At 43.1% G+C, this 26104-nt stretch overlaps 1 protein-coding gene across 3 annotated transcripts in view; it reads right to left on the reverse strand.

Moving 5' to 3' along the window:
- sptbn4 (spectrin beta, non-erythrocytic 4) overlaps positions 1 to 26104 on the reverse strand; it is a 96306-nt gene that overhangs the window by 69006 nt on the left and 1196 nt on the right. For all 3 annotated transcript variants that reach the window (XM_023962066.1, XM_023962067.1, XM_023962068.1), the window contains exons 2-4: positions 18680 to 18837; positions 18280 to 18431; positions 16560 to 16733 (exon numbers count right to left, since the gene is read on the reverse strand). In XM_023962066.1, the coding sequence (XP_023817834.1) occupies positions 16560 to 16733; positions 18280 to 18431; positions 18680 to 18824 (471 nt within the window). In that variant the 5' untranslated portion in view covers positions 18825 to 18837. The remainder of the gene's footprint in view (positions 1 to 16559; positions 16734 to 18279; positions 18432 to 18679; positions 18838 to 26104) is intronic.

Here is a 26104-nt window from a genome sequence, read left to right on the forward strand (position 1 = left end):
GGATTTGGATGAAATGATTGACACGTCTTTAATTTTTATCTAGTGAACTGGGTTCAATAATTGAAGATTTTTTACATCTTAGTGCCAAAACACCAAGTAAATGGAGGGGGTTTAGGCTATGGAAGCCCCAAAGTTTAGCCCCGCCCCTTTATTCAGAAAGAATAGGTAAAGTTTTCTGGATTTTTTTTGTGTGAGGACTGATCTTCTAGAGTTTGACAGCTCCAAAGAAGTCAAATAAAAAACTAAAAAAATAACAACGAAAACAATCAAGCGGTTTAACAACAAACCTTGTATTTTACCCACAATCCCCTGGTAATATTAGGTCAAACATGTCTGCAGCTTATAGTTGTGTTGCATAAATGTTAAGTGGCACTTTATTTGGCCTTCACGCCTCAGGCTGCCAACATTTCCTCGCATTTCTCACACTTTCTGACTCGTGAAGACTAAAGTGAGAAGACTCTGAGACACTCGTGACGACTCGAACAGTTCTAAAGAGATCATCTCCGGGTGACTCACTTAAACCGATTCAGATTACAGCACAGATACAAGGAAACACTCAGCAACATTTTAGCCCCACTAAACACGTGTGGTTTCAATATCGTTTTATTTTCAGATTCTGGATGGACCGACTGTTATGTGCTGCTGCTGCTGCTGCTGCTGCTGCTGCTGCTGCTGCTGCTGCTGCTGCTGCTGCTGCTGCTGCTGCTGCTGCTGCTGCTGCTGCTGCTGCTGCTGCTGCTGCTGCTGCTGCTGCATTCCAACACTCTGCTCACCTGGCAGGTGAAGCCAATAGTCTTGATCAGCACCTGCCAGTTATTTAAGTCAGGGAAGACCTGCAGAGAAGGCAGGCAGGAGGCTGAGGAGCAGTTGTTTTGTGTTGGAGCTGTGCTGGTTGGTTGTTTCTCTTCTGATTCCCTCTTGGTCCTCAGCAGTCTTATACTGCTGGGTTTTGTTATTTTAGTTTGGGGGTTGGACCTTGGTAGTCCTCATTTACGGGCTTTGTTTATTTCTTTTCGATAGATAGATTCTGTTAGGCAGCCTTAGCAGGGAGCTGCTGACTCCGACGGTCAACGTGGCTGGGTCAGTAGTCTTCCTGACTTATTTTATGTTTGGCCAAGGTTCCAATCCCTCTGTTTTGTCTATTGTTGGGACCAGCACAGTAATTATCTATTTTCTTTTGTTTCACAGGATACTTCTTCCTCATAATAAACTGTTCCTTAACTTATTTGGTCCATTGTCCATATGTTTGGCCCCTTTTTGATTTACCCCTAGACTGGGACAGGTCTGCCTGTCGGGGGCCGTAACATATTTGGGGGCTCGTCCTAAAAGTTTAACCTTCTTGGCCAGTGGCATTCTTGTTTTGGCGGTACTTGTTTTGAGGTCTGTCTTTGTACGACCTGTGCTGTCTTTTGCCCTGGGCTTTGGGCGCTGGGAAGCGCATTTGTGCTTTGTGTCGGCACTCTGTTTTGGGGTGTTTTTGCTTTATGCCTCGTGCTGGCACTTTGTTTGGGCCTTTTGGTTCGTTTGAGAGAGGGCGTTTGCACTTCTTTGAACGCCAGGTTGGCCTTTTGTTCTTTGCTGCCCCTGCCTCTTTTTCTTTTGGTTGTTGTTGCAGGTTTTCTTTTCCTTCTCTTGTTAAATGGAAATTAGCTTGGAGGGTGTTGTTGTGCAGCCGTCTGTAAATAAACTGAAGCGCTGCACTAAGGATCAGCTGCTTGGTATAGCAGATTATTTTGAGATTGTTGTGTCTAAACAGTCGAAGAAGCAAGCTATATTGGATGAAATTGTGTCAGTCCTGTCTGAAAGGGGTATCTTGGTTAGCAGTCCAGTAATGAGCAGGATGAGCTCACCGGAGAGAAAGGGCTCTGAATCACTCCGCCTGAAGGAGCTTGAAGTCGAAATGTTCCGGTTGAGTATCAAGGAGAAGGAGGTTAGCCATGAATTTGAACTCCGAAAGATCGAGGAGGAAACAAAAAGGCAGGTTCGTCTGAAGGAGCTTGATTTACAACATATGACACCTTCTTCATCATTTTCTTCCTTAGCTGCTCCGCCTTTTGATATAAACAAATGTATTAATTTCATCCCTCCATTCAGGGACAAGGACATTGATAAATATTTTGTTTTATTTGAGCGTGCAGCAGAGGTGCTTCAGTGGCCCAAAACTGTTTGGCCGTTATTGTTGCAAACTGTCCTAACTGGTAAGGCCCAGGATGCCCAGGCGTCCATGTCTGTTGCAGATTCTACGGATTACGAGAAGGTGAAGGCTGCAGTGCTGCGTGCCTATGAGCTGGTGCCTGAGGCCTACAGACAAAAATTCAGAAATCTTAGAAAAACAGGGTTTCATACTTATGTGGAGTTTAATCATGAGAAGGAAATTCTTTTTGATCGATGGTGTTTATCAGTTGGTGCCACCAGTTATGAAAAACTTCGTGACCTCATACTCTTTGAGGAGTTTAAGAGTTGTTTGCCGGATAGGATGTCAACCTACATGAATGAATTGAAGCTTGTGAAAGCCTCTGATGCTGCTATCCGAGCTGATGAGTACATTCTAACTCACAAAGATACATTTAACACATGTGCCTCCCCTGAGCGCAGACACTTTGTGTCTGAAAAAACTGGATCTTCCCCTAGAGGTAGCCCGGAGCGTGTGAAGGAGGGAGTTTTTTGTTTTTACTGCAAAAAGCGTGGCCATGTGGTGCGCAATTGTTTTTTGCTTAATAATAAATCTCCCAAAACAGTCAATTTGATAGGGGCCAGTAAACCTCTCAATTGTGAGACATCTGATGTTGCTGTACCAGTTAACACCATCTTTTCTCCCTTCATTATGGAGGGAAGCGTCTCACTGACTGCAGCAAGTGAGAAAATCCCAGTGCTGATTTTACGGGACAGTGCAGCTTCTCAGTCCATCATGCTGAAGAGAGTCCTGCCCATATCTAGTGAAACCTATGCAGGTTCTGATGTTCTTGTTCAGGGTTTTGGGATGGATTTTGTTGGGTTGCCTTTGCACCAAATATCTTTGGATTGTGACCTTGTCAAAGGTCCCGTTGTGGTTGGTGTTAAGGAGAGCCTTCCAGTTGAAGGGGTCTCATTTATCTTGGGAAATGATTTAGCCGGGGGCAAGGTTCTGCTCAACCCCTATGTTACTCCAGTTCCTGTGAATCAGGGTCCCGATGACGCAATGGTGAAACACCCAGGTGTTTTTCCTGTGTGCGCTGTAACGCGTGCACAGGCGAGACGGGAACAAGAGAAAACTGGAAAGGGTTGTATGGACTTAAGTGGCAGCTTCATGGCTGATCTTGAGGCATCTACCAGAAAGTCAACTGAATCCCATGCTCACACTGGTGATTGTGAGCCTTTGACCCCAACTTCCTTATGGTTTGGACATTCTCCTCCCTCAGGAATTGCTTCAGAAGGACTGACGGTCATCTCCCGAGAGCAGCTGATTTTTGAACAACAACGTGATCCTTCACTGAAGCCCCTATTTGATATGGTTGGTGATGTTTCTAGGAAGAGAGGTGGTGATTATTCCTGGTGTGGTGGAGTGCTTGTGCGTAAATGGTCACCTGTACATGCACAGAAAAATGATAAATGGGATACAGTGACACAAATCATTGTGCCCACTATTTATAGATCTGATGTCTTGACTTTAGCACATGACAATCCCCTTGCTGGCCACTTGGGGGTCAACAAAACTTATGATCGTGTTCTACGATGTTTTTTCTGGCCAGGTTTGAAGCGTGACGTTCGACAACATTGTGCTTCATGTCATATATGTCAAGTAGCTGGGAAACCCAATCAGGTAGTTCCACCTTATCCCCTGTATCCAATACCAGCTATAGGAGAGCCATTTGAGCAGGTCATAGTAGACTGTGTGGGCCCTTTGCCAAGGACAAAATCTGGGAACAAGTTCCTCCTGACCATAATGTGTCAGTCTACCCGCTTCCCAGAAGCCATTCCATTGCGCAAAATCACTTCTCGTGCGGTAGTCACTGCACTGGTAAAATTCTTCTCACTATTTGGTTTACCCAGGGTTATCCAAACTGACCAAGGATCCAACTTCCTTTCACGGGTGTTTGGGCAGGTAGCTGAAACCTTAGGTGTGTCTCACTGCTACTCCAGTGCGTACCATCCAGAAAGCCAAGGGGCTGTCGAGCGGTTCCATCAGACACTCAAAACCATGCTTCGTGCTTATTGCTTAGAGTACAATAATGAATGGGATGAAGGGGTCCCCTTCCTCCTCTTTGCTGCTCGTGAGGTTGTGCAGGAGTCAGTTGGGTTTAGCCCAGCAGAGCTGGTGTTTGCACACACTGTGCGTGGGCCACTAAATCTTTTAAAGCAGAAGTGGCTTCGCAATAATAAACCAGTAAATGTTCTGGATTATGTGTGCAACTTTCGTACCAGACTCCATCGGGCTTGTGAGATTGCAAAACAAAACTTGACGGCTACGCAGTTCAGGATGAAACGCTGGTACGATAAAAACGCCAAAGAGAGGAGCTTTAGCCCTGGAGAGGAAGTCTTGGTCCTGTTACCGGTGCCAGGATCTGCTTTGCAAGCTGGGTACAGTGGGCCTTATACTGTGAAGGAAAAGATTAATGACCGCAATTACATAATTGCTACTCCTGATCGGGGACGTAAAAGCCGGTTATGCCATGTGAATATGCTGAAGCCCTATGTTCGCCGCCAGAATGCTATATCTTCACAGGAAATGCACACAGTTATGCTGACCAACGCTCTCCCTCTAACCCAGTCCAGTGCTGAAGGTGGGGACATTGTGGAAGATCAGGTGGGATCACATGATGATGGCATTGCCCCCTCCAGTGCAGTTATCTGTGGTCGATTAACAAATTCTGAGTATTTAACTAGTTTAGATTCAAACCTGTCCTATCTCCCCTCCTTTCAGCGGGATGACGTGATTGAGCTGATAAACTCACATCCTACATTGTTTGCAGATACGCCATCCCGTACCAATATCATCGAGCATGACATCGATGTAGGAGATTCTCTCCCAATTAAACAACATCCTTATCGAGTGAACCCAGAGAAACGTGCTCGCCTACAACAACAGGTAGCTTATATGCTAGAGCATGGCATTGCAGTGCCAAGCTCTAGTGCTTGGAGTTCGCCCTGTCTGTTGGCAATTAAATCAGATGGCTCAGACAGGTTCTGCACTGACTTCAGGAAGGTCAACGACATCACTAAACCTGACTGTTACCCTTTACCCAGAGTAGAGGACTGTGTAGATCATGTTGGTGGGGCAAGGTATGTCACAAAACTTGATCTATTAAAAGGTTATTGGCAGGTGCCATTAACTCATCGTGCACAGGAAATTTCAGCATTCGTGACACCTGATACCTTCCTGCAGTACACAGTTATGCCGTTTGGGGTGCGAAATGCTCCTGCTACCTTTCAGCGCCTGGTCAACACTGTTTTGTCTGGTTTACAGTGTTGTGAAGCCTACCTGGATGATGTTGTTGTCTACTCTGATTCTTGGGAAGATCACGTTGGAATGCTGAGTATGGTGTTTGACAGGTTTTGCTCTGCTGGTTTGACTCTCAATCTCGCCAAGTGCGAGTTTGGCCGGGCGACTATAACGTACCTTGGAAAGATTGTGGGGCAAGGCCAGGTCCGTCCAGTTAACACAAAAGTTGAGGCCATTCTGTCTTTTTCGCCTCCCACAACACGACGTGAATTGCGTCGATTTTTAGGAATGGCCGGTTATTATAGGAGTTTTTGTAAGAACTTTTCATCTGTTGCCGCTCCTTTGACACAGTTGCTGAGTCCCATGATTCCTTTTGTGTGGTCAAGCACTTGTCAACATGCTTTTGACTCCATCAAGGCATTGTTGGCAAATGCTCCTGTTTTGGCAGCACCAGTGTTCAGTCGACCCTTTAAAATCGCAGTGGATGCCTGTGACACTGGAGCTGGGGCTGTCCTTCTCCAGAGTGGAGAAGATGGGATTGAACACCCTGTATCCTATTTTTCCCGGAAGTTCAACAGACATCAGCGAATATATTCTACGATTGAAAAAGAGGCCTTGGCTCTAATTCTTGCTCTTCAGCATTTTGAGGTCTATGTGGGATCTGCCTCCCACCCAACCATTGTTTACACCGACCATAACCCTTTAGTTTTTCTTGGACGTATGAAAAATGCTAACCAGAGGTTGATGCGTTGGGCACTTATCCTGCAGGGTTTCAATCTGGATGTCCGTCACATCAAGGGCCCTGAAAACATAATGGCTGACGCATTGTCTCGTTGCTTGTGAACATGTGTTGTTTTGTTTTTTTTATTTCTTTTTTTTCCCTGCAGAGACCCCCATGTTCACAAGCTAAGGATGGAGGTGTTATGTGCTGCTGCTGCTGCTGCTGCTGCTGCTGCTGCTGCTGCTGCTGCTGCTGCTGCTGCTGCTGCTGCTGCTGCTGCTGCTGCTGCTGCTGCTGCTGCTGCTGCATTCCAACACTCTGCTCACCTGGCAGGTGAAGCCAATAGTCTTGATCAGCACCTGCCAGTTATTTAAGTCAGGGAAGACCTGCAGAGAAGGCAGGCAGGAGGCTGAGGAGCAGTTGTTTTGTGTTGGAGCTGTGCTGGTTGGTTGTTTCTCTTCTGATTCCCTCTTGGTCCTCAGCAGTCTTATACTGCTGGGTTTTGTTATTTTAGTTTGGGGGTTGGACCTTGGTAGTCCTCATTTACGGGCTTTGTTTATTTCTTTTCGATAGATAGATTCTGTTAGGCAGCCTTAGCAGGGAGCTGCTGACTCCGACGGTCAACGTGGCTGGGTCAGTAGTCTTCCTGACTTATTTTATGTTTGGCCAAGGTTCCAATCCCTCTGTTTTGTCTATTGTTGGGACCAGCACAGTAATTATCTATTTTCTTTTGTTTCACAGGATACTTCTTCCTCATAATAAACTGTTCCTTAACTTATTTGGTCCATTGTCCATATGTTTGGCCCCTTTTTGATTTACCCCTAGACTGGGACAGGTCTGCCTGTCGGGGGCCGTAACACCGACAATAAAGTCATTTATTTATTATTTGTTTAATCAAATTAGATTCTGGACTGAAACTGAAAGAAAACAACCTAAATTTAACAAAACAGAAACTGGATGAAATATTAAGAAAAACACATAAATCAAACAAAGAGAAGCTTTTTGTTCCTTTGCCAAATGTATTGATTTGAAAAACAATTAAAAAAAACACAGACAGGGACATTTGGAAACAAAGATGTATTTGCATTTAACTCTTAATAGTTTATGTAACAATTAGTTGATTTATTTGTTACTTAAAAAAGGCTTGTTTTAAAGGTCTTCACCTTTACTGTAAATATTTTTCTTTCTTTTTATGTCCCAGATAACAGACTGGTTGACTCATCCTGATTTAAAAGCACAAATATTTGTCTGGACTTTTGCACCTTCATTTTCGGTCCAGTCTAAGGTGAATCCTTCTCTACCAGGCTGATACAGAAGCCTAAGGAAAATGTAGGAAAACTGATCGTCTTTTGTTGTTCTGTAGCAAAAATTCAACTGTGACACGTCAACCTGGAACACCTTTTTTGTATTGAGGCCATAATGTGACTAAAAACGGTAAATTCGTCCGTTTCATTAGGATCTACAGTATAATGATCTTTTTTTTGTCTATATAATCTTGTCATGGAGGAAAATAGCTGATGGTGTTTTGTATAGACATCTGAATAAAGGATATTCAGTGGAAACAGTCTTAGAGACTCTCTACTCTGAACGTTGCATATATTTAAAGCTGTTGCCCTCAGAGGGTAAAGCTTCTACGACTGTGAGGCATTTTCCGTGAACTACAGTGAAGCCTTACAACGGGTGACGGGCGTTTGTCCAATCACAGCTCTCTGACATGATGCAAGGTAATTGGGGACATGACACGCTGCAACCAGCTGCTGCCTTCCTCTCCAAGAACGCAAGAACAATGTCCCCACAACCACACACAGACTGACACGAGTGTTTCCAAGTAGTAGGTTTAAAAAAAGCAGTCAACTGGATTTGGTTTATCTTCTATTTCTGAAAATGTTCCAGTTCAAACATCTTTAGAAATAGAAGAAATGGGGCCACCATCAGTCACCTCCTCAACATGGAGGGCATCAAGCTATATGCTAAGAGCGACCGCGACATTGACTCCCTGATCCACCCCACCAGTATCTACAGTACTGACATTGGGGTGACATTCAGACTCAAGAAATGCAGTCGGATGGTGACAAAGAGAGGCAGGGTAGTCCATACAGGAGGGGTCTCACTCCCAGAGGGATCAGTGGCAGATATTAAGGACAGTTAAAAGTACCTTGCAATCCCACAGGCAAATGGCAACCACTGAAGTGGCTGATATCAAGAAGTCCTACCAATGGCTAGAAAGGGCTGGCCTACAGGACAGCACTGAAGCACTCATCCTGGCAGCTCAGGAACAAGCCCTGAGCACCAGAGTGATGGAGGTTTAGATCTACCACACCAGACAAGACCCAAGGTGTAGATCTACCACACCAGACAAGACCCAAGGTGTAGATCTACCACACCAGACAAGACCCAAGGTGTAGATCTACCACACCAGACAAGACCCAAGGTGTAGATCTACCACACCAGACAAGACCCAAGGTCTAGATCCACCACACCAGACATGCCCAAGGTGTAGATCTACCACACCAGACAAGACCCAAGGTGTAGGCTGTGCAAAGAGGCGCCTGAAACAATCCAGCACATAACTGCAGGGTGAAAGATGCTGGCAGGGAAAGCATACATGGAGCGCCACAATCAAGTGGCTGGAATAATATACAGGAACATGTGTGCAGAATATGGACTGGAAACCCCAAGGTCCAAATGGGAAACACCTCAGAAGGTGGTAGAGAATGAGAGGGCAAAGATCCTGTGGGACTTCCAGATCCAGACTGATAGGATGGTAATGGCGAACCAACCAGACATTGTAGTGTTGGATAAAGAACAGAGGAAAGCCGTTGTGGTGGATGTGGCAGTGCCAAGCGATGGGAACATCAGGAAGAAGGAACATGAGAAACTGGAGAAATACCAGGGACTCAGAGAAGAACTGGAGATAGCCTGGAAAGTGAAGGTGACAGTGGTGCCTGTGGTAATTGGAGCACTCGGGGCAGTAACCCCCAAGCTGGAGGAGTGGCTATAACAGATACCTGGAAAGACCTCAGACCTCTCAGTCCACAAAAGCGCAGTGCTAAGAACAGCTAAGATACTGCAGGACCCTCAAGCTCCCAGGCCTCTGGTAGAGGACCCCAGCTTGGAGGAGAAACCACCCGTGGAGGGTGAGAGGGGCGTTTTTTTTAAATATTTAAATAGCTGTCAATTCCACATTTATCTAACATTAAATTGGATTTATGCTTTATTGATTTTGAACGAGTGATAAAAGTTATTAAACGGTTCACAATTAAACATTAGTAGAATAAAGCCTTTCAGCAGAAAGAGGTGCATTTTAACTCCTTAACCTATTATCTAGAATTTAAAGTTTAATTGTGTTTATCAAAGAACATTTTTTATATATAAATCTTCTTTTGTTGTTATTTATATGTTATAGTTTTTTGTTTGTATCTTTTTTTTCGTATTTTCAACATTTTAATTTTCGAGCCTAAACTTCCATTTTAATCAGGTTTATTCTCTATTTTATGAAGACATGGGTTGAGTTTATTAATTATTATGAAGAGGGAAGCTTGGTCCGGTTATCTAGAGCTTTGGCAGCTTTTGAAGGCGCTCGTTGTCACATTTAAAAAAACTTTTTTAAACACTGAAAAATGACTTTCTGTTGAAGCTGCAGGGAGGTTTTGTCTAAAGGCGGGAATCCTGCAGCTTTATTGTTGATGCGCTGCACAGTCAGCTGGTGTCCGGCTCTGCAGCTCGGCTGGAGAAGGTAGTGAAACAAAAACCTGCAAAGATGGAAGTAGAGCTGCCAGCTCGTTGCAGTCTTCACGACAGAGGTACAAAAGTTTTTTTTTTTTAATGAACCAATCAGCAATGGTCCAATTTTAGCAAAAAGAACCTTTTTTATTCGAGTAACTAAACCCCACCCCTCCAAACTGTCTAGTTCAAGGAACTAAACGTACATATCTGCTACCCTCCACTAACCCTCATCCTGTTCTGGAGCTAAATATTATGTATCAAAATTAAAATGCAAAACCTTTTATGTGAGAAAAAATTGCCTACTTTCTAAAACTGTTGTGAAGCGGCACAGCTCTACAACCCAAAACAAAATAGGGGAAACGAAAAAAGGACAAAATAAGAAGAATCCTAAACATGTATGTCTCCTGTGATTTAGAAAGTAGATATAACTGAATGTAAATAGTACTTATTAGCTTTTTTACATCATCTTTTTTACCACTCCACAATATAGAGGGGGCTGTTCCACTCAGAACTTCCCACAAAGACAACAAGATCATATAATCAAAGCTGCTTCAAATATTATTATTATTTATGAGGCGTTCAGTAAATAACTTAGGTTTACCTTTTCCTGTCCATTCCCCCCCACCCCCCACCCCTCTCTGTGCTGTTACTGCAGTGTTTTGAGACGATCTGCTGACCCCGCAAAGCTCACGTTCACCTCCGAGGAAAGATGAGGAGAAGTGAAGGGAAGGAGGAGAAGAGAGACCTCGGCCAATCCCGGGATAAAAAAATAAACCTCATGAATCAAATCATCTCAGAGTTTGTTGTTTCAGCGTCGATTTCAGTCAAATGGACACATTTAAAGCTGGGCACTAAACAGTTCAGTGTAGTAATCGCTTATCCCCCTTCACACCGCACGCGTGTTGCTAATTTGAAACCTACGGAAAGATACACAGAAGATTATTATCGTATATTATTGGAAATGAATTCAAGCATGAAGGGGTTAATCACTCTCAACAGCTGGCTGCTGAGGATGCTAAAGCATTTAGCTAAACAGTTCAAGTTTACTCAAACATGAAAAAGACCACAAAAAAAAAAAAGAGTTTAAAAATGATCCGACTGCAGCGGTTCAGTTGGTCCTTAAAGAAGCTCGTCTGTTTCTTCAGTCATGGTGTGAAATGTCGATAAATACCCTCATTCATCCATTTCTCCGTGAACTCTGGACTTAAAGGCTGAACTCCGACCCTGACCCCTATTTAATGGATGATGTCATATCTGTCGATTAAAAAACAAGTTTAACTTTTTTACTAAGAAGTGTTTTTGGTGTTCTTAACATGGTCTTATAGCGTTTTTCTGCTGATAGACATACATGAAAGAAAATTAAGGGTAAAACTGCATTTCTTTATTCCCGTCATTTTGAATCAGGAGCAGATGGAAAACCATGATGTTTGTCCCTGCTCCGAGCTTTCAGTAACTGGGGGGTAGGTTGGTTGTTGCTCCGTGCCAACAGCCCCGCCCACAACTCAGAGCTGGATTTGAATGAACTCCAGCAGGTCTGCAGAAAGTATGTCCTAGAAAAAGAGATTTTTGGCTTTTAACTGAGATGAAAAGATGATTGAAGTGGGACTTTAAGTCCAGAGACCAGGGGCCTCATTTATAAAACTTTGCGTAGGATTTGCGTAGGATTTGCGTCAGAAGTGGCGTACGGATGAAACATAGGACGTGCCTACGCACAGAAATATTCGGATTTATAAAACCGTGCGCACGCACATCCTACGCATCTTTCCCTTAATAAATCACAACCACTTCTAAATGCAGCGCAGCTTTTGCGGCTTTATGACACGCCCATAGTTGCCCATAAATAGTCCGTGAAACGCCCACAAATGAATATTCATTGATTGCGAAACCATGCCAAACACCGAGAGGAAATGAAAAAAACGTAACTTCACTCAATGTGAAGTAGAAGTTATCGTTGGCGAGGTGGAAAAGAGGAGAAAAGTGTTGTTTGGAGGGCACAGTGTGGGCATTACTAATGCCTAAAAGCCACGTGAGTGGCAGACGCCGTTAATGCTGTAGCCTCACAACCTCGGACCGTGGTTAAATACAAAAGAAATGGTCGGACATCAAAGTCGAGGCAAAAAAACGTCTGGCGCTGCATCGCCAGAGTGTGTCTGCCACGGGGGGGGGGGGGGGGACACCGGAGCTGACCCCTCTTGATGAGAGACAAGCGGCAAGAATTGGGGAATCCCTGTTAAGTGGAGTGGTGACTGAGGCGCAGGGGGACGCCGACGCGCCAGATGCACCGGGTGACACACCCCCAAAAGCCCGCAGAGGTCCAAGAGGACGGCTGGAGGAAGTCGGAACCGGCTCATAAGCCACTCGTCCTCGTTCGCCAGAAAGTCTTCTTGCTGTCTAAAGATGCGTTCACTCCGAATTCTTCCATTTGCCACATCTTCTAAGTGCGCAAGATCAGCCATTGTGCGTCATTACGCATTGTGATGGGGCATTTTATTTCCCTCCATTTAGTTCCATCTGACAAGCTACAGATGTCGGTAATAATCAACGTGGAAATGGGAAATTGTTCAGCGCAAATGTTATTTCTTGTTGCTTTCTGAATGGTTGAGACATTCGCTATACATTGTTTTATCAAAAATAAAAAAACTAAAGGCATATGTATGAATACCATAATTCCATAGCTTATGAAAACATTTTTTAATACGAAAACAACTTTCCCCAGTGGACAATTAGTACATCTGTCCGTCCGTCCGCACGCCCGCACCTATTTGCTCCGCCAGACGGACACATTAACGAGAATATCAGTTTTGTACATTATTTCGTTCTGTTAACTATATTATTTATGAGGATGAATTGCACAACATGCCAATATTGCAGAACATATTTCACTTTTCTTTCTGCAAATAAGTGTTCATTTGAATTTATGTTGTATTTTTCGTTTGATTTTTATGTTTGTTTCACTGCTGATCGATCAAACGGGTCTTCGTGTAGGCTGTTAATTGTAAGACTTTCTGTGTGAAGTCTTCATGTTATTTATGAGAGGCAGTATTGTCATTTTCACTTTTACTTGTTTCTTCCATCTGCCGACGGTGTCGCCGTTTCTCATTTCACCCGTTTTTGTGCGCACGCCTGGGTCAGAGCTTGCGTGAAGGACCGCACATTTTCCCGTCAAGTTTGCTTTTTATAAATCTCAATTATTGAGTAGAGAGTGGCGTACGCCTTCTTTTGTGCGTACGCAACGTTTATAAATGAGGCCCCAGGACTTAACTTTAGGACATGTCGTATGATGTTCAGGCTTCAGATCAGGTCAATTGGACAAAGTTCCTTATGTAAACAATGAAACTTTCTTTTGGCTCAGGCTTTGGTTAAAAATGAAAAATGGCGTATACTTTTAGAGGGCTTTTCTACCTTCCTAAAAGACCCAAAGCGCTTTACAGTCACAGTCCCATTCAGCCATTCACACACACACATTCACACACACTGATGTCAAACATGAACCTATAACCACCAGGTTCAGTGTCTTGTCCAAGGACACTCTGACAGGAATTAAACCTGCACTGCAGTCGTCCGCCCTACATTGGCCATAGTTGCATGTGGTGGTGTAAAAACCACATGCAGTTGTGTTACCAAAACAGTTCAAAAGTACCAAAATAACATAACCAATAAAGAATAATAAAGTGGGGAAAATGGGATCTAAAGTTGAATACCTGAAAGATGAAGAAGTCAGCTTTGACAGATCATTGAAAAGCACTGCTGTGATTTTATTTTTGGTTTTTAAATCAACATTATGTCTGAGGATTTTAATACTAGAGCAACCTTACATTTAAAAAATGGATATTTTAACTGAATGACTTTAGGCTGAACTCACTCATCTAGTCCACACTTTGTGTTCATGGTTGTCGGCACTGTTTGGCAACACAAAATAACAAATATCTACATTCTTAAAGACAGTTTTTCACTTTTGCCTTTACATTGATGTCGTCTCAGCAGTATCAGAGAAAAGTGTTTACAGACGCACAAACGTGTGAGGCCTTTCCTCCGTCACCGCACTAATTGCTCACTAACCATAAAGCTGACAGGTTTGTTGTTATCATGAACATTACGGATGTGTGACATTAAGCCTTACCGATGTTCAAACAGGAAACATGCCTATTATTTCAGTGTTTCTTGTGATTTAAGGAGTCAGAGGAGCTGCATGCTCCAGGATCCCTCTCTTCCGGCTGATGGTAAACGCTCTCTGTGGTTTGGAGCCAGGCAAGCATGACAACACCGAGTCCCAGGAGACAACTTGTGCCACGTGAATGCTACAGAAGGGTCTTAATAATGCAATATAGGCACTGTGCAGCAGAGCAGGAGCACTCAGCACTGGAGTGAAATCAAGAAAAGCCGCTGGCGCGTCTTGTACTTACATGGACAGAATTGATCCTGCATCGCTGCAGCTGGAAAACTATGAACTGGAGTGTGTGGGGCAGGATGAGAGAGCACAATGAAGGACATTTGTGTGTGTGTGTGTGTGTTGCCTTGTGTCATTAGCCGGGGTTACATGTGCAAAATATCTTGATCGGATCAATGGTCTGATTAATATTCAACCGTGTACATGGGATCAGAAAAACATTTTCCGATTAGAACGAACGTTCACATGGTCTCACTTTCGGTCAGTGTTGAAAATACCAGAAGAAGAAATGAGTCCCGGTGTAAACAAACTGCCACACAGTAGATAACTGGCATCTACGTAATATACGAGATGATCTTCTAAACGTGCTTTTATTATTGTTATGGGTATTATGAAGCGCCTGTTCGCTCATCATTTTCTTTTTAATCCGTGTGGTCATTGCTTTTTTTGTGGTGGAACGGAGCCGGAAGACGCCAGGGTTAGGACAGGATAACACGCGCTAACAACATTAGCCTTGTTTTAAAAAAAAACACAAAATCCATGCGGGAAATTCTGCAATCTGCATCTTGGCTGCACGTAAATATGTGGGAATAACATCAGCCTTTATTTTGTCGGGACACGACTGGAAACACAAATCCACGTGATTGTTTTAACGGTAATGCCCCCCCCACCCCCCCACCCTTCGGCTGCTCTGCTCAGAGACACGGTTCACTCACGCGGAGCAGCCGATCGGTCCTGTTGAGCTCCAAAGCTTTCTCTGGAGCACCGCAACGTCTATGCGTGACGTAAACCAGAGCTGTACTGACACACGATCGGAATGAACCCTTTACATGCAACCCGATCGGATCAACAATCGGCATAAGCCACCTAACTCGATCGGAAAGAAGTTTCTATCTGAACGAGTCTGATCGGGGCAAAGTATTCCAAACGCCGTGTTTACATGACATATTTTTCTTCCGATCAGGCGTTCTTTCCGATTACTTTTGTCTATGTAAATGCAGCTATTGTTAAAGAGCAGACAAGCCTCAGGCTTCTTCCTGTCCCCCGCTGAACATTAGGGATTGGCATCGAAACGTGTTGCCAAGTCGGTACCAGTACCAATGCAGGTGGTACTCCCGGTACTGCTTAAAAAAGCGGATTTCAGCGCGTCACGTCAGTGCTCCGTTTTGGACATGTCAGTCACTTGTATTCTGTTCAGTGTCGCTGAATTCTAGCCAAACGTTTTACCTTTCCAGCAATTGTGGGTGGCCTCATACAGGAATGGGTGAGGCCATGCGGGTCAAAGGCTGTACCTGAAGCTACGTACACACCAGGCACGAGTGGCGAATTCATGCATGTGCTGATCAAGACTTTTTGTACACGCTTTTAGCATGTAGCATTGGATTGTGGCCATCCCATAGTAGCGCATGTATTCACAGTTGGATGAGGCTTGGTGTAAAATGTCAGAGGTATAGATCTAGTGAATCTGTCAGTCTGCCCCAGGGCAGCTGTGGCTACAACCGTAGCTTACCATCACCAAGTATGAATGAGGAGTGAATGAATAATGGACACAATGTAAGCGCATTGGGTGTCTTGAAAAGCGCAGATAAATCCAATCCATTATTATTATTATTATTATTAATCTTGCTCCATGGCTTTTTTCTTTCACAGCTCCATTCTGATATACGAAGGACTTGGTGTCATAGAACACAAACCGCAATTATTAATTTCTCCTCCATGGCAGATTTTCAAACGGTGGCACTTCTGTGAATTAAAAAGGGCGCCAGCCATCCGTCACTACCAAATCAGAATCCCTAATTGGTCAAAGTCGAAACACAGACTTTTATAGGAGGCGGTCGCTCGAACGCTCGTTTCCAAGCGTGATATGAACATAGCATGTTGACAAAAGGATCTCATTCAACAGCCGATGGATAAGAGTGACGTATACAATGCTCAGAAAAAAGACTATGGTCATGTTGAAGAGCATTGAAATCTGTGTTTACCTCTGTGTGTCGAAACAGACTTTCAGACAGAAGGAAATAAAGCCTCTTAGGCTAATTCAAGCGCTCCCTTCACCCTGTGATGCTGCTTCGTCACACTTTAATGTTTTTGAAAAACAATGCCATGTTGTTTTCATTTCTAAAGACACCGGAACCGTTTCAAAAGTATCGCTTGGACAAAATCCAAACAGTACCCATCACTACTGAACACCCAGCAGCCACAACAGCCTGGGCGGCCGTCCTCAGACGCAGCTTCTCCCTCTCATTCACGCTGGACATCAGATTCATCATGCAAACTCTGCAAAGTTCTGCATGTCTCCAACTGACCTGGAAGCGCAGGATGATAGTCCAGATGAGGCCCAAGGTGAGGCGGTGGTTTCCATCCACGATGTCGTGGGAGCCCACGTTTTCCAGGTGAACCCTCTGCTCTTTGAGAAACTGCAGGGCTTTGTCCACGTTCTCCAGGCAGTGGATCCGCATGCGGCCTCGCGTGGGTCTTGGCTTTGGGAAAATGAGATACTAATGAATTCCTTGAATAGGTTAATTCTGTCGGTACGACAAGCATTAGGAGAAAGACATTCCATTCAGAAACTCAGCAAACTCTGCAATCTTACAGACTTACAGACTTTTGAAGAGCTGTGTACAGAAGCTTAAAAGGTTTTATGGCTTTGGTTCCTTTGAGTCTTTTAATCGTAGAATCACTGTATCCTCTTTTTCTGACCCAGTCCTATGACAAATTTTAGTCCCATTTTGAACTCAAATTAAAATGACTGAATACAGAAACAAAAAACGTCCTTGTTTTTAATTAAAAGCTTTTATTTTCATATCTAAACTAAACCAGACTTTCAAAATAAAGTTCTTTTAAGTTCAATAAATAGAGATATCTTCTTAATAATGCTAATAATAATTATTATCCTCTGATTCTCACAGTGACATCAGCTGAAGGGAGATCCTGAAGGTCTAAAAGTTTGCAAGAATTCATTTTTGTGTATTGTTTTGTTCTTTATTTTTACGTTTTTGAAACCACTTTTAACCGGTAAACCTGAGTGTATAAATCTTGTAGGTGTATTGTCACTATTGTTAAACGATGCAGACTAGGAGCTGCAGAGAAAAATACATGACCTACAAACTATGCTGATTCTGGAAGGAGTTTTATTTTGGAAAACTCCTGGATTCTCCCTACCACATCTGACTCAGTCTTGATGCATTTCAAGTCCCTCCGTAATGTGTCAAAATTGCATCCGCGAACATGGAAAGCTTGTTTTGGCAGAAAAGAGTCAGTGAGTAAAAAAAAAAAAAGAAAGAGTCCTTCAGCTTCAAAATAAAAGAAAGCTGTATTTGACAAACAAAAACCAGGAGTCTTTACCAGAAATATGGACTTATTGTGTCAGTTGTTCCCACACGCCATAATAGTCAGCAACCGGCTGTCTAATGTTAAGAGGATTCTGCTAATTAATGGTGGATTTATGATAATTAGTATATATTAGTTTAGTTTTTAGTTATGGTAAAGGTTAGGGCGAAGGGTTCTGGCCCCCTTCTGTAGAATCTGGGCAGTGGACGGTCCATCCAAGGTGGGCATCACCACTTCTCCCCCTTGAGGTCTGTTGGAAGGTCCGTTTCCGTCCGCTCGGAGAACGGACTAGTATCCATTCATCACCCATTTTCTTTTTTCCGTGTTCGCCTTAAGTATTCTAATTTAATAAGATGTTTTATTTTTTAAATGGAAACGAAAAATGAAAAAAAAAACAAGAGAAAGTGGAAAAAGGTGTGAGGCGTTCAGTGAAATTCTGCCACTTTTATGGGTTAACACTAAAATTCTATCTCAAATTAACAGTTTCTTACACAAATTCTAGTGAACAAATAAAGTTTAAAGATATTTAACAGAGGATGAAGATAAACTTTACCCTCAAAAGTGAAGGGAAACTGGAAGCCAAACAAAATAAAAATAGACACCCACTTCAACCTCGTACAGGACGGTCTGTGACATTAAACCGGTCCGTGGCCTGAAAACGCTGGAGGACCAGACAGTGAAAGTGGTTTTCCTCACCAGCAACTCTCCACTGAGGACCTCCAGCAGTCTGGTGAGCATGTAGCCATCCTTCAGGTCGTTGTAGAGGTCAGATATGCGACAGTTCACTCTGGCCAAATGAGAGTTGACCCACTTAGTAAAAGTCTTCTTCTGGACTGCATCTCTTTCATCTGTGAGAAAGATAAAACAACACAGTCAAAGACTAAAAGAAAAGGAAGTGTTTGATTCATAATGTTAACTAAATTTCAAATCCTTAGCTTAGCAAGCACATATATGCCATTAAAATTTAACACGTAAAATAGTATTTGTTCTTTAACAGTTCCTGTATTTATAGCTTAACAAACAAAACCCCTGCATGGCTGCAGAATGCAGTCCAGCTGAGGTCTGTGTCTGAGCAGAAAGGGGCGTGGCCTCTGACCTGCGAGGGCCTTGATGCGGGAGCATTCAAACAGCTTGGAGCTCGTACACTCAGCCTCCCAGAATCCCGAGCTGTTTGGTCTGTTGTTGTTGTTGAGCTGGCGCTGGGCTTCTGCGTTGTCCAGGTCTGGGGAGGCATTGGCCATCGCGCCCGAAACCCTGAAACCCACAGAAAAAAAGTAGTGAAGAGGAAAGAAACCACTAACAAATCTGTTTTTTGAATGGCGGCCAAAATGGACAGGAACAATTTGGACGACTCGTTTACACGTTTGCAGTAAACCAACGTGAATGTCTGTGGACAGATCCAGTCCCTACAGGCTAGAAGGTATATAAAGCTATTTCAATTTAGTCTTGAAAAACACATTAAACAAACAAAAAATAACAATAACAATAATGCAATGCTTGCTCTTTAGTTCTTTTCCTCTGCTTATTTGAAAGTGGCAAACTGCTAAAAATAAATGATCTGTCAGTTCAAACAATGTCAGAACAAAGCAAAAATAAAAGCTGCTTTTTTATTTATCTCACATCCAGACAGTTCAAAGCAACACCTAAACTTCAGAAAACAGAACTGTATTTTAGTTGTGACAAAAAATAAAAAAAAGTTAAAAAACAACAACAACTTGTCAGTTAGTGATGCTCATCAACCGCTCGGCAGCAGGAGATCAATGACCACTGTCTGTCCTCAGAGGCGGTTCAGTTAGAACATACGTGTTAAAACAATGCCAGCTCATAAACGGGAACTGAAATACTAGCATGTAGCACAGAAACAAAGAGGAAAAAAAGCTCAGATTTAGGCTTTTAAAATGACAGAGTGGGTATTCTGTCTAAGTGGGGATGTGAGTGTGTGTAAACCCACCGTCACATTAGTAACTACGTTTAAAGCCGATCATTTTGGTAAAAAATAAAAAACATACATTAAAAATCTGATTGAAGGACAATGAATAAATGTGGTGATAAAAGTACACACGTGACACAACAAAAAGTGTCTTTCTTGCCAATGAAACAAAGAGCAGATGTGTCTCCAGGATGAAAAAAAAAAAACCTTTGGTGCTTTTATGATGGGAGGGGGCAAATGTTTGTACGCATGGCTGGTCCCACATGGGAATCAGAGCCAATTCAAAGGAAAGAAATGACTCATTTAGAATATCAGAACATTTATGTCTTTCATTCTAAGTTACTCAAAGCAAGTATTGATGGAAAATGATTTCATTTGCTGCTGATTTTTTGGCCTCCAGAGTCAAATAGTAAAACCAGCAGCAGCAGCTTCTCTCATTAATGTTTCTTTGTAAAATCACTAAAACACAACAGGTTGTGTACAACTAGCTGGGATGACTCCATCAACACTTTTTGTGGGCAAAAACTTGAACCATCAGCCTCCACCGTCAATAATAATCCTTAATCAATGAACCAATCAAAGTGACCCTTAAGTCAGGTTTTCAAATGTGTGCAGAAAATTGTCAAAGTTTTAAACCTTTAAAGACAATTAAACCATTAAAATTGAGTCAGGTCATTAAATAAATGAGCAGTCTTGGAAAAACTGCCAGGTGATTTGTATTTTTTGTATCTTTTTTATGGACCTCTTCATCACGAGGGCCCCCTTCAAACCAACATAAAACCCGGGAAGCCAGTGAAGCCACATCAAGCACACGTCACCGTGTCCTGCAGAACCCTTAGACTTCCTCCCTGGAGACGACAACAGCATTTCAGCGTCTTCAATCTGATGATGAGGCAAACAAAGGACTGCAGTAAAGCCCAACAATACAAGAAACCATTGATGTACATGAACTGGAAGCCCTGCATGAAGGCAGAGCCATGTGGAGGCTCTCAAAACACAAACGGATTTGAGTCTTTGCATTTACTTTCAAATAAACTGGTCTGCCTTTGTTTTAAGAGTTTCCATGTCTTGATAAAATGTTAAAATGTTCTTTAGCATCGACACAACAAATCTGGTTCATTGATCAAACCAGACAGGGAACCATCTGCAGAACAAAGCTGCTGTTCTCAAATGAAATGAATTCAGATTGAGGCTGTGTCTGTTAGTTCAAGCAAATAGACGTTCTTCTCCCCGTTTCTGAAACGGACAGAATAGTTCTCTTCAGTGAATCATGGATCATTTCCAGGTACGCTCAGAACGACTCAAGAATAAAGACGCTGGCCAAATGAGTTTTGTTCCAACAGCATTGACAGCTTCCTCGCACAGTGCAGGTTTGCTACAACCGGTCACCGGTGGCGTGCTCGTTGAAATGAATGCGGAGGAACATTTTCTGCTCTAAGGTCTCACCCAGCTGTCAACGATCTTAGCATTTCGTGCGGTCCACCTGTACAGGTTTGCCCATTTCGACGGGCCGTATCTACCCGTAAGGGGGCGGTTGAGGCCAAGACATTAAGGGTAGAAACGAAAATAAGCTCAATAATAAGATACCAGCTTAGAATTTGCTGGTAGGGGTTGTGTTGTGTCTGTGTGTGTGTGTTATCTCTTTTAATTGTTAGGCTCAGCTGTTGAAGGATCAGTCAGCTCCAGGCAAAAGAGTCCACCCCCCCCCCACCCCCAAATTTAAGGCAAACACAATCAGCTCACTGCTGTTGTTTGTTTGTCTAGATGTGTAGAAAATTAAACTCTTCCCCCTTTTCAGGGTTTTCAGTCTAAAGCAGCGACTCTGAATGAAAAGATTTGATCTGTTTCCAGCTGCAGTCACGGCAGCACTCATTACACAACACCCCCCCCCCCATTGAGTCTTTTGTATGACCTGACTTTGGATTCAAACCTACAACCTCCATGTCTCAGAGGGGGCCGCTCTACCACACTTTTATTTCACTCACTCGGGTAAATGGACAAATGTCTAAATATTGGTTACTAAAACGCTGAGCTTTTACACTTCTTCAGTGCAAAGGCAAAGTCTGGTGCTGGTTCTGATGACTGACTGGACCAGGCACCAGGAGGTCCGAGTTTCAGGCAGTTGGGGGTGCAGACTGTGGCTGCACCTCTCACGGATCAGACCCCCCAACAGCTGCAGACCCTCTGATCCCTGCATGGGGCTGCAGGACAGAGCAGGAGTCACTTCCGTGGGTGTGTGATCTCTGACATCCACCCCGTGGAAAACACCACACACTCTCCTCATCTGTCCATAACACATGGGGGGGGGGGTCACACTGTCACTAAACTGAACCCATTCAGGTCTAAATAAACAACTTAAACGTGTGTTATTGAACGCTGTGATACTTAAGGAAAGATGAGAGGTCTATTCTGTTCTCCCAAATATGAAGCAATGGTCCCCAAACCCGAGACCAGGTTGCAGACAGGAAATATAAACAGATGTGTTCACGTAGATCGTTTTCTGTTGTGTTTATTTTCTGATTTGGAAGGAAGTTTTATTTTGGAAAACTACTAGATTGTGTCCACCACATTGGTTTAGGACTTGCTCTGGGAAGATGACGAGTCGTTGGCCTTGGTCACGTGTCTTAAATGCATCCGCTACCTTCTTACAGCTGCTGATGCTCGGACCGCCAAATTAAAAGCCCCAAACCTACAAGTATTTGACTTCAAAGAAAAATAAATCTGCTATTTACAGACAAAAACAGGAGTCTTCTTCCCACTTTGCATTTATTGCGAGTTAATCCCACTTTGCATAACATATGGCGACTGATTCTAATGTTACATGTACGCTGATAATTAAGAGGCAAACGTGGTGGATTCCCCTTTAATATATTTAGAAAATACCATTTTTTGACAGTAGTGTCATTTTATTTTGCTTCATCTATCCATCACACCTTAAAAGTCAGACACATTTGTTAGCCTCCACTTTGACTTTAAGCGAAAACCTATATTACATTTTCGTGGTTTCTAAACAAAGGCTAAGTTTAAACCAGCTGCAAATATTTGACAAAGAATTAGGATTCAATGAAAAAAAAGTTGCTGATTTGTGGAAACTTGTAAAAAGGACATTTAAGACTTTTCCTAAAGCAGAGTTAAGTTAGGCAGGCTTTCAAACTGTTAAGAATGTTTACCACAGAAAATCCTCCTCCTTGGTGAAGAGAAATAAACAATGAATGAAGATTCATTTAAAAAATATTTATGATTTCTCTTGTTGCCCTGAAAAATAACCTGAATGTTGCCTTTATGGAACTTTTACAAATCCCAAACAACTTCTACAAATCAATAACTATGTTTCATTTAATCTTAAATATCAAACTATCTTTACAAATTATGTTTCATGTGGTGGCATTTTATCTTGAAAAATGTATTTTCTGCCCCGTTTGGAGCGGTCCGTGAAGACATTGTCTGACCTTAAACTGGTCTGCGGCCCAAAAACGGTTGGAGAGCACTGAGATAAAGCACTTAGTGCCTCAGATGTCGTCCATCTTTTTCATTCTGAAGAGGGTTTAGATCACTGGAAGCGCTTCTCGTACCCATGGTGGGCTTGAAGTCTTCCCTCCGTCTGGTTTGTAGGACGGCCTCTAAAGAGAACTGCTCAGTCCTCGGAGAGGCCATCTCTGTTTTCCCTCAAGGTGGTTTGTGTGAACAAGAGCTGTGTCATTGTGCTTTCTGCCATTGTCCCCTAATGTGGTGTCACAGCTATGGGTAAGTGCGTCTTGGCTTTCTTTGAACATTTGCTGCTGAAACATGATTAAATACCTAAAAGTTATTGAATTTGTGTGCGAGTAAGGAACCGACTGTTTCCACACTTTCTCATCTAAACCACTTAACATTATTATCCCCCCACTCCCTCCGGTGATGCTGTCGCCGTGGGTAACCACAATAAGTCACCTTTACACCGATGGTGCGAGAAAACGTCACACTCTGTCTCTCCTTTCATCGTCTTTCACAGGTTTCCAGCCGTCCTCTCTCACCCGTCTCCCATCCTCATCACCTGCTCTCCTGTTAGCCTCAATAACGCCGGGTGAGAGAGGGTGACACAGCCAGAGCCGGAACGGTTCTGTTTTCTACCCAACAAAAGTTAGTCGACAGATAAATACGACCTCAGAAGGTTATTCACACACTGGTTTTGAAATAAAGGACAGAAATAAATGATCTAGTGGATTCAGACTAAAAGCACTGATTTGTAATACTAAACTTTTAACACCAGATAACAATCTGATCATCATAAAAACCATGACAACCGAGGTCATTAAAGGTAACACTCAGTCGGTTTTATCCCTGGATTGTTGATGCTGGACCCCAGATGCTGTTCCTCCTGGAAAGTCCTGACTCAAAGAGCCATATTTTCCATCGCCTCATGACCTGTCAGAGCGGATTTACAAAGACGGATGTGACGGACCGGCGCCGCATAAACCTGAGACGTACTCAGGTTGGGTTTGGTTATCGTTTAGGGCTCGTGCCACACCGGCAGGCTTGATTTGGACCAGGGTGTGGGTGACCGGAACTTCTTTTTGGGGTGTGCAGTTATCACTTTTTAATGCACACCCAGCAGCCAATCAGAATCAAGTATTCACCCGGACCATGGTATAAAAAGTGATAACCGCACGCCTAAAAAAGAAGTTCCGGTCACCTATCTTAAATCTTCTGTATCACTGCGCCAGCTTCTTTAAAACAACCTTTAGCCAAAAACAACCTTTAAAAACAAGTAGTAAGAGGTGAACTTATCTGCGGTTCTCCCTCTGCCTGATCACTTTTTAATGCACACCCAGCAGCCAATCAGAATCGAGTATTCACCTGGACCGTGGTTAGAGGGTTAAACACTGAATGAGGGTTAGGAGAGGTGTAGATTTAAGGTGGTAAACAGTATCAAGCATGGAGGGTGGATTTCTGAAAACAAGGCTTTAGGATTCCCCGCCAATCAAAAACGTTCCTCTTGCAGAACGGGTGTAGCTGATGGCTTAAAGGACAGAAGCTATCCCTCTTCTTCCGCTTTACTTTGACGCCACGCCACACGCACTTTACATTGGGTCACTTTCACCTCAGCAGCCAAACATCTGTAAGCAGCAGCAGCGGCGGCAGCAGCAGCCAACGCCCAGCTCTAACTCCACCACAAAAGTCAAGTCACCTTGAGATCCGGAGCACAACAGAGGAACCAACACTCTGCTGGTCGGCCTGCATCCTCACATGATCCACAACGACGAACAATGTTCGCGTCTGGATTTAAGTTTAGACTGGAGTTCTATGGAGGAGCGATGTGATCATTCACAGGGATTCTCGAGGACTAAATAGTTGCAGAATGATTAGGCACAGACCTGAAGAAATGTCTGTCAGTCTCATTTTTTTAATGACTCTTCCAAGAACAATTGGTTTTTTTTTGAGTTTTTAACATTTTGTAGCATTTTTCTAATGATGGAAGCCATATATATAAAGGAAATTAAGATTAAAACTGCACATCTGAGTATTTCTTTTTTCAAATCGTTGTGAATCAGCAGCAGACATCATCCCATTGGAAAAAGCTTGAGGTTGTTTCGTAAACTGATGGGCCACATCTGTGCTCAGCTCCATTCTGATGCATCCACTTGCAGACAAACAGATCCATCAACGTCTTTGTTTTCCTCGTCTGAGCTCAAATCTGTAACAAAACTGCACACGCCCTTGATAGCTCCAAAACTGCTCACTGGTTTTTGTTTGTTTTTTTACACCGCAAATGTGAGCTAGCAGGAGAGCCTGTAAACAGAGAACTCTCAATAACGGGACGGGTAAGGGGGCTCTGCGCCAACAGTCCTGCCCACAACTCAAAGGTGAATTTCTATTGAACTACTGCCACTCTGCAGAAACTATGACTTGGAAAACAATAATTAAATGACTTTGGCTGAAAAACAAAAGGCATAATCATAATTAGAAGACCTCTGGGAACGCTTTTAAAGGAAATCAAAAGATGATTGGAGTGGGACATTGATGCCACAGAAATGATATGCAACCTCAACACTTTCCACCAAAATCTAAAGAACTAATCTAAACTTGCAGTTTAAGTTATTTTGGTTTTTTTAGGTCAAAATGACACACATAAGAAAGCATCCATACTTTAACTGTAATCTATGTGCAATGCAGTTACTTTGAGGTTCATTTCATGAATGAATCGTGCAGGTCAACATGCTAAAAAGGCAGAAAAGACAAAGATTTTGCTGAACCATCAAGTCCTCAGCATAAAAATGTACATTTAAGATGGATAAAAGTGACTTTGCTTAAAGCAGCTAATAGGACAAAGGCTCTGCCTCACTAATCACAGTGACCTTTAAAGAAAAACATGCTTCTGCCTTGCTTTTTTTTAAATTCTTGCTGTATAGTACAAACAGTACACAGGCCTCTAACACCCTCCCTGACCCCCACATGATGCCACCCCTCCATGCATGGCAGCTTCAGGAGTTTAGGGGACGTTTTGCGGGTAAAGCAGAGGTTCAGGCCTCATAAATGCTCTGGAATACTGAAGAAGAGACGTAAGTGCATCAGCCTCCAGCACCTATAGGATAACTGATCTCCATATAAAGT

This window comes from Oryzias latipes, chromosome 13, assembly GCF_002234675.1.
Source record: "Oryzias latipes chromosome 13, ASM223467v1".
Lineage (NCBI taxonomy): Eukaryota > Metazoa > Chordata > Actinopteri > Beloniformes > Adrianichthyidae > Oryzias > Oryzias latipes.